At 38.5% G+C, this 9,808-nt stretch overlaps 1 protein-coding gene across 12 annotated transcripts in view; it reads right to left on the reverse strand.

Annotated features, from left to right (window-relative positions):
* Positions 1 to 3,140: 3,140 nt before the first annotated feature.
* The window catches only part of LOC112522484 (eukaryotic translation initiation factor 4G-like), a 9,546-nt gene continuing 2,878 nt past the window's right edge, over positions 3,141 to 9,808 (reverse strand). For 7 of the 12 annotated variants that reach the window (XM_025131627.1, XM_025131616.1, XM_025131617.1 and 4 more), the window contains 5 exons: positions 8,799 to 9,596; positions 8,287 to 8,697; positions 4,677 to 7,726; positions 4,403 to 4,597; positions 3,247 to 3,644 (listed from right to left, as the gene is read on the reverse strand). In XM_025131627.1, the coding sequence (XP_024987395.1) occupies positions 3,314 to 3,644; positions 4,403 to 4,597; positions 4,677 to 7,726; positions 8,287 to 8,697; positions 8,799 to 9,596 (4,785 nt within the window). In that variant the 3' untranslated portion in view covers positions 3,247 to 3,313. Of the gene's footprint in view, positions 3,645 to 4,402; positions 4,598 to 4,676; positions 7,727 to 8,286; positions 8,698 to 8,798; positions 9,597 to 9,808 lie in introns of all 12 variants that reach the window. The other 5 variants (XM_025131624.1, XM_025131626.1, XM_025131625.1 and 2 more) reach the window with 5 other exon arrangements.

Genomic DNA, 9,808 nt, shown 5'->3' on the forward strand with positions numbered 1-9,808 from the left:
AAATGATATATTATCTAAAAAACGGTTARAATCTTTTAAACTTATCATTAAACACAATCAAAATCTTTTAAACCTATCATTATCATCTACAAAACGGTTACGATTACAAGCAAACCTAATCATGTGATAATCATGTGATATGGGTGTGATAATCATGTGATAGGGATGTGATAATCACCGTTATACATCACTTGGATTATCGTTTTGGTTGATAAGTTAAATTTTTGGTGTAATCATGTGATATGAGTGTGATAATCATGTGATAATCATCGTTATACATCACTTGGATTATCGCTTTGGTTGATAAGTTAAAATTTTGGTGTAATCATGTGATATGAGTGTGATAATCATGTGATATGAGTGTGATAATCATGTGATATGAGTGTGATAATCACCGTTATACATCACTTGGGTTATCATTTTGGTTGATAAGTTAAATTTTTGGTGTAATCATGTGATATGGGTGTGATAATCATGTGAGATGGGTGTGCTAATCATGTGAGATGGGTGTGCTAATCATGTGAGATGGGTGTGATAATCACCGTTATACATCACTTGGGTTATCGTTTTGGTTGATAAGTTAAAATTTTCGGTGTAATCATGTGATATGGGTGTGATAATCACCGTTATACATCACTTGGGTTAGCGTTTTAGTTGATAAGTTAAATTTTTGGTGTGCTAATCATGTGATATGGGTGTGATAATCATGTGATTATCACACAATTATCACACTATCGCTTATATCCACACGATTTGGTGTGATATGGGTGTGATAATCATGTGATTATCACACAATTATCACACTATCGCTTATATCCACACGATTTGGTGTGATATAGGTGTGATAATCATGTGATTATCATACAATTATCACATTATCGCTTATATCAACATGATTTGGTRTGATTTGGGTGTGATAATCATGTGATTATCACACAATTATCACAAGGATTCCGTTCGGCTAGGGTTAACTTAAAAAATCGACTACCGATTTGGTGTGATATTGGTGTGATTTGGAGACACATGAATGAAGGAGAAGAAGACGTGATCAATGAATGAGAAGAAGACGTGGAAACGTGAAGATAAACATGGTTAATTAAAATAAAATAAAAATTATAAAAATTACTTAATTACATTACTGCCCTTATTAAATTATTTATATATAATAAAAGTTAATTTATTAATTAAAAAAGTTTATGGTTATTGAGTTGTTCTCGCATTTTCGTAAATCACAGGGGTTCTCGTTTGAACCTCCACCTATATATATATATATATAGAAAATTAATTGAATGTGATATATGTAAGAAGTATGGATGAGTTGTATCCGATGGTTGATGATGAATAAGAAATTATGAGTAAAGAAATAACATATTCAAAGTTAGAAGAATATTTTAACATACCAATGTATCAACCCGACTAACCCGATCAACCCATACGGTTTGGGTTGGGTTGGGTTGCACTTTGGTTTGGGTTGAGTTGGGTTAAGATTTTTCAAACAGCAAGCATTGGGTTGGGTTGTTCAAATGTCTTCAGTCCGATCAACCCAACCCATGAGCACCCCTATTTGTAAGTTGTAACTATTGGTTTTTAGTCAACCCCCTGTATTTTTCAAATGTTACAAATCAGTCCCAAATTCTCATTTATATATTTATACGAGAGACCGATAGTTAGAGATGTATAACAATATAAAAGCAGTTATAACCAATAATGGATAAGATTAGAGAAGGGTGGGATGGTTGGTCCACCAGAAATGAAGATCGGAGAAGACAAGGGACGATGGACAACGGTAGTGTAGGTGAACGTTAGGGTGTGCTGTCACCGCCCGTACTATGTTTTTGTTTTTTAATTTAGATTTATAATTGTACTTAAGATATATATATATTTTTTGAAAATTATTTTTAAATAATATATGTGAATATATTTTTTGATAAAGAATATATGGTTTCTCTTGGATATAATCAGTGGTTGAATAAATGTATAATATAAAAACATTTATTATATAAAATATATATGTATATAAACAACATAAAAACGACATCATTTAAGACAGTTGTTTATATGAATATGTTAATGGCGTATATGACGTCGTTTATACAATTGGCTAATATGAATACGCATATACAAGATAATTGTCGTTTTGACGAACTTTGTGAAAAACACAAGGTTACGATTAGGAACAACTATAATTTGACGATAGTTGAAAGAATAAAGGGGCGTTTGTGATTGCTTATTTGAAACAACTTATGTTTTTCTACAAAAACATTTATCAACTTATTATAAGTCAGAAGAGTTTAACTTTTTCAAAAACTCCTTATTACTGGTTTGGCACCGATATAAATTGTTTATCCAAACCCTCAAAAATGTTTATTACCGGTGTGACATTGTAACAAGTCAATAAGTTGTTTTTATAAACAATCTCAAACACCTCCTAAATGAATACATAACTTTATGCATATTAACAACTGTTTTAATTATACCATTTGAAAAGCACAATTAACGGTTGTTTGTTTAACTCTTAATAGTTTCATTAAGATGCAACATCTAAATCATTAAGAGATGAATCTTGTTTGACAAAAAAAAAATTTCTCTCTTAATGATTCTAAAACCATCTAAATGATTTTGTATCATAGGTCTCCCTTAACCATTCAACGCTTTAATTTCATCGTAAACAATTATCAAACAATTATATTTCATTTTACACTGTATCATGAGAACCTCTTAATCATTTTGCACCAAACCATTCAGCAACTGCGAAACAACCCCTGAATGGATCCACAGGGATACAGAAAGAAAACTAAAACCGAATAATTCGCTCGAACAAAACACATTTTGGAAAAGTAAAACCAACTAAACGAGACCGACTTCACCCAAAAAACGGAATAACACAGCTACATTCATATACTACATGCCCTTGCGAAAGGGTATTTGGCTAACTGTATCCGAGTTACCAGTAAAACCCAGTCTCCCAGATCAACGTCACCAAAAGTGAGAAAGGTATATACTTGAAAACAAAGAGATACAAGACAATTGGGAACCAAAATGTTAAAAGAGAAAGTGTTCAAATATATATATAATAATATTGCACACAAACAAAAATAAGTTGAAGCAAATACATGTTTGAAATATAAAAGCAAGAGATCAGCAAGTAAAATCTAGATGCTCATTTGAACCACCATTGCAGTTAAATCTTCTTTTGAGTTTTGATAATTCTAGAACAATGAAGGATCCTAAAACCCTCCTTAGATATATATACCAACACCAATACCACTGCTATAAATCTAACCCATAAAATGAGCATCTTTGCTTATGAGATCTAAATAAACTTGTCCAACCTCGACGTCCGTTTAGTTGTCGGTGAACGAAAGCTTTGTACGTCAAGATTAGAATCTGCCCGCAGATTGTTCAGAAAAACATCACCTTTCTCCGATTTAATGATCTCCAGAATGACTCCAAGAATCTCGGCTGCAAGGCCTACTTCGACGAGTTGTCCTTGCTCCTCCCCGCCTTCGTGTATCAAACGCCACGCTTCTTTATACGGGATAACGTTTTCCAGCAGCATTCTTGAGAAAATACGGCCAAGAAACTCTGGTGCTTTTGGAGCATCGTTCACTGCGTCCTCCAATGTTGATAGAACGGATTCGAATCTAGTTAATGCAACAAAAAGCACAAATAGTTTTACTATATTCAGTTTACATATATACGTTGAATCCTTGTTTTGAAATAGAACGCGATCGAATTGTATAGTGTGTGACTCAAGTTCAAGGAAAACCACAAAGAAAGGGAAAACTAAGGAATACCTTCATAACTATTCATTTCTCCGGTATGCACATGTGCATGAAAGGTTTCTATGCACATGTGCATTACCAGATGAATGAATGGCTATTAGGATGTTACTTGATTTTCCATTTTTTGTGATTTTCCTAAGAACCCAATATATAGAGACATCTTTTACAAACCTAACCATTGATACAAACCATACAAACCATACAAACCAATTAATTGAGATATTTATAAAAAATAATGAGTTTATTTGTTATGATTTGGATATTTATGAAAGATTATCAGAGTTCAGTTATTATGATCTAACGCTTTATATTATGAAACAATCAAGATATTCATTGAATCAAATATGTATTTAGACTAGATGAACGGTTGATATTGGTTGTATGGTTTGTACTAATGGTTAGGTTTGTACACGAAACCACCTCTATATACACACACACACACAAAGCTAATCATGGAAGAACCACAAAAAGGTTATAAACCGTGAGAACCAAATGCATCGTGTGTTATTTGACGTGATTTTTTATCTAAGGCTAAGATTTAGGCTATTGACTAATATATATTTGTTTCACAATGTAAAACATTTTTTTTATGTGTGAGAGATGCAAGCATCAGTTACCCTCTGATAAGCGAGTCTTGAGTTATGATTCCGTCTTGAGATCTTGTAAGGTTGACGAGGAGTTTAGCGAGTGACTCCCGCTCCATGTCTTTCCGCTCGAAAGAATCAGCGATCCAAATGGATATCATAGTTGGATAAAAACTTGGCGCGTTAAGATCTTTGATGCACAAAGCAACTTCCTTTTCATCATTAGCACTAATAACAAAAAATATCATAAATATTTCAATGAAATATGAAAAAAATGGTATTTATCAAGAGTGGAAGTAAATAATACCTGTAAAATTCTCTAATAGCCTTAATGGACATATCATGTAATCGGTCTTCAGACAAAACCTTGTCTGAACCGAGTTGTGGGGGCGTAGACACCCGACCTCCACCTCGTGTTGGAGGTGAAGATGGCGGAACTCGTTCGAAAACCCGTCCGGTATTCCTCATATCCCGGTTCACGTAATTCACATTGTGCTCCTGTATATTTGACTGGTCAAAGATGGGTCGAGGGGCTGATCTTTCAGGGACATATCTTGACCCTAAATCATCTCGTGAGCCATAACCAGTTCTATCGGGCATAGAGCCATAGCCATTTGGATTGGCTACTATTCTTCTGGAATCTGTGGCATTAGGCATCTCATGTGAGGGCATCTGTCCCCTAATCGACATCCGATTGGCAAGACCACCTTGAGGCACGAGGGTTATTGAGTCATCGCCTACGGGTCTTGTTGAAACTGATAAAGTCCGACTCTCAAAACTGTGCCGCTCCTCAAATCGGGAATCTTGGTTGCCATAGCCACGGAGCTGTTGGGGTAATCCACGGAAACCACCGGTCTGGGAATTTGAAGGCAAAACGCTCGACCCCTTTGGACCGAAGTCCATCTGCTGACCCCTCCTAAGTGACTGGTTAGAATTAGATCCACGAGCCAGTCGGTTAGATTGGGCCTGCCGCTCTTGAGCTGCATCCCGATGCACTTCTTCGATCTTTTTTGGTCCTTCCACCTTCCGTCTTTGCTGCCATTTGTTCTTTCTCAGATCAATCGCGTCCTTCAACATGAACCGCACTCGTGAAGAAAGTTTCATATTATTCGATAACTTAAACATCATGTCGAAATACGCATCCATGTGCTCCTTGGCTTTTGGGTGATCGATCATCTCCCCAATCGTGCTCATCAATTTACACAATGCTTCGAGATCTTCCTCATCCGGATTCTGATACTGACCCAACAACTTCGTTATGCATTCGTGCATAATTCTTCCGGTCAACATTCTCTTCTTGTATAACTCACCGATAAGTCGAATATTACCCAGCATACGTCTCCGAGCCTTTAGTCTCTTCTCCTCCCTTTGTCCTTCAGTCTGCTTAACCTCGCCTTCTTCCTCCGTTCGATTAGCTTCTTGTTCTTCTCTTTCCCCTCTCTCGAATTCCTCTTGGCATTTGTTCAATAGTAATCTTTTAAAAGTGATCTTCTCGTTTTCTTCACTAAAATCCGGCAATTCTACGGCAAGACCGGCACAAAAATTGGCGTACATCTCGACAAAAGTCGGTTCCATTAAGGCCTTATCGAATATTTGATCGATCACTCCGGATAGAGTACCGGCATTGTCGATATTAACTTCTTTAACTTGCTCAAAGAGTTTCTCAAAGTTTTGAGGAGTCAATTTGTTCAGAATACCTTTCAATTGCCTCTGCTTTGCATGTTCTTCGTCTGTTATCTTACCAACTTCATACTTCCGCTCGGCTTTATGCATCACTTGCATTGGAGTCTGTGGAGAGGGTATTAAGCCCTTCTGATAACCTGTCCCACGTTGCCACCTGTCAGAATCAGAATTATTACGTTGCATAGCCGCCTGACCAGGGGAGGGGATTGGCCCAGCCAGAATGCCACCAGAGTACTGACTAGGTGTCTGACCTCGTGGGGTTTTTAAGACACCAAAGTTACCTCCATGAGGTCGAAAACCACCTGCATAAGCACTTCCGGGATAGATCATGTCGGGTCTCATGTCTCGGCCTGCACCCAAAGACCCGGGTAATTTATTCCATTTGTCGTCATCACCTACATTACTTGAACGACGGTCTAGCCGTGGTCCCGCTGCTGGAGCACCTCTACCAGGGCTCGGGAATGGTTCACGATGAGCATTGACATTTGACACTATCACTGCTTCAGCTACATCGGTTGTAATCTCGAAACCTTCAGGAAGATCGGTACAGTGGTCCGAGAATTTCAGTAAGAAGTCTCTGGAATACTTCTTTGTCATTCCATCATTGTCATCCTCACTGCGATGTTTCAAATCTGCGCGAACCCGTTTCTCGTCTGTTTCCAGTTTGGGAGTAGAAATGTCGGCCGCATCTTCCCAATCATCGGGCTCAAACTTGCTGTGACCACGTTTTTCATCAGACGTAACATCTTTCTCAGAAGAATCAACCGACGCCTGCTTTGTTGGAATGTCAGAAGAGCATCCAACGATTTCAGAAGAAGTTTCTTTCTTTTCTTCGGGACGTTTATAAGCCATATAAAGATCAGAAGTTGTCCCTCGAGCATCGGCATTTTTCAAGATTTCTTTTAAAAGCTTCTTCCCTTTAGCTATATTACCCTTCCCCTTACTGGTTTCAAGCAAACCTGAAGACGAGGGAGAAATCAAACCAGTGGTATTGCTCATGATACCCTCTACTTCTAAAGTCAAAGGTAAAGTCACTGGAACAGAAACCAACACAGCATGTGATTCCTCGTCTAACGGAACAGATTCTATACTATCAGCATGGTGATCAATCTTGCAGTCATAACTACTTAAATGATCGTCCAAATTATCCGAACTTGGGATCTTATCACCATGAGAAGAACCCAAGTTCAGTGAGGAAGTTCCTGCAGTAAGAACATCAAGCTCGGAAGTGGCAATTGATGCCGATGAATTTCCATCAACATTATTTACAGGTTCTTGTTGTTGTGCATCGGGAGTCACCAAGGAGGCAGGCTCGCTTAAGACTAAATGTTTGGTGTCCAATCCAATCTCGGTGCCAGCAGCAGTTACATCTGGGACAGTGGTATGTTGATTTTGATCAACAGAATCTTTTTCTCGTTCGCTTGACCCCACAATCTCGGCCACTGACCCTTCAACCTTAGGGGCGTTATTAGAATTAGTTCCAAAACCAATAACTTCGGTAGAGTTGCGGTCGCCTTCATTGGTTGAGGGCACTACTTTGTTGCTACTTTCTAACACATCTTTGTCGGGTCCTGAGAAAGGAGTTGAGGACTTTGATGTTTCATGAACTCCACTGTGAAGGGAACCATGATCTCCTACCGAAGAACTTATAACAGAGGACGATTGCCCACCAAGCTGTGAATAACAGTGCATAATTTATGTCAAAGATTGTGAAATGCTTCTTGTACCAATAAATAAAACAATAAATAAAACCCAGTGCATTATGGCTGCACGGCTTTGCAAAAAGAAAGTCTTTGTATACACAAGCTTCCATGGGACAGCTATGATCATGGTAGCTGCGGTGAAGTAGGCACGGGTATCAACATTTGAATTTTGCAAAGAGCAAAGAGAATCTTTCATTACTCTAGCCATTGAGTTACTAACATACCGACCATCCCGTCACAAAAGGATAACCTTATCGCATACTCTTACAAAAACAATCCAAAAATCCCTAACCATAAATATTTTGAGAACCTCGAAACGACTATTTCATATATTATTCATAATAAACAATCCTGAATAATCATGAATATCATGCATTTCCATAATTCTTAAATATTATCATTATGAATAATTTTCATCATGAATATCTATCACGACATTCATCATAAATAAAACATGAATTGGTTCCCTGGTGGCTGATTCTCAAAATATTTATGATTCTCATTTAAACCTACCCAAGAATAAGTAAATACCTTATCTATGGGGATAGACTGGGCATTTTTGCCCGGCTGCGTTTGTTCCTCTTTGAAAGAGCTAGACCTATTAACCGATGCTTTGTTTGAAACTTCAGACCCACTATCCACAAGTGCCGTGGAATCCTCAACGGTGGCAGGAGAAGCAGAAGAGATAGAGTCATCAGTCAAATTCTCGGATTTCAAAGACCCAAATGCTGCAACAGATGGTTTGCTTGATGTGGCTATCTTAATAGCAATTGGCTCAGGATTTTTATGAGGATGAGTGGAGGCACCTTCCCCACCCGCCTTTTGAATTTCAGAAATCTCACATTTATCCATGGGCGGTGAGCTACCAGCCAATGACGAGTCACCAACCTTTTCTCCATGTGCACTAATTGCTGGTTTTACTGTCACCTGTTTAAACGCGTTCTGGTAACAAGATTACATCAAAACCCCTCAATCGCATAGCACTACTTTATTTTTTTACAAATTTAGTGTGACAGGACCTAATATTAAAACAAAAGACTAACCTGATTATAAAACCTCGGTGCCTGGGAACCAGGAGTGGTCTGCGCATTAGTCAAAGGATTAGAACCAGGTAGTGGGATAAAAAGAGAGCTGGCATTGTAAGGATTTGAATAATAGTTCATGGAAGCAGGGGGAAATGACGGAATTGCCTGCGACTGAGACAGCCCATGAGGGTGTGACCTTGGACCAGAGGACCCACCATTCACATACTCGGTCCTTTTATCTAGCCGCAGCTCTTCATGAGTGTCTGGGTGAGTGATCTTTACGGTTCTGCGTGTACCGCCATAATTTCCCATCTGCTGTTGTGGGTATTGAGGTCCTAAACCCATTCCCATATTTCCGAGCTGCGGGCCCATCTGAGACGAGAAATTCATGCCTTGATTTTGATGAATGATCCCCTGAGACGACATTGGATGATGTGGAATGCCCGGAACAAATACCTGCTGTGGCACTTGTGGTGGATTGGCGACAGGTAAATGCATGGGGAGCGGCACCGTATTTGCCATTCCCTGGGATTGCATTGGTGGATTTGGGCCACCAAATGGAAGATGAAGTTGAGATTGGTGAAACGGCATTTGCACGGAAACCCTGGATACAGAAGGCCTAGGAGGACCAGAAGGCTTCTGAATGTGGGCTGACACAGGGGCGGTTGAACCCAGTAGATCCCTCTTTTCTTTTGGGGTAGGATGGGCCTCACCAGCATTAGACTGATCAATGGCCCCAACATCTTTCCTTGTTAAGTGCTGTTTTGGAACAGCTGGATTTGGAAATGAACTAGTTTTTAAGGAATCAAGACGTGCCTGCAAGACGATATTCACATAATTAAGCATATTTCATTAATAATCACTTGATTTTATTTAAGGTACAACAAATATCGTATGACAAAGAACAAATATTTCAAAAAAAATGAATCACGGTTATTGACAAAATATAGGCTTTGTGAGATGAAGTTACACAAAAGTGCACCAAAACAAAGGTTGCTTGTTTCATGTAAACATTATCTCGTTTTATA

The sequence above is a fragment of the Cynara cardunculus genome (genome assembly GCF_001531365.2).
Source record: "Cynara cardunculus var. scolymus isolate 2C chromosome LG 12, CcrdV1, whole genome shotgun sequence".
Classification (NCBI taxonomy): domain Eukaryota; kingdom Viridiplantae; phylum Streptophyta; class Magnoliopsida; order Asterales; family Asteraceae; genus Cynara; species Cynara cardunculus.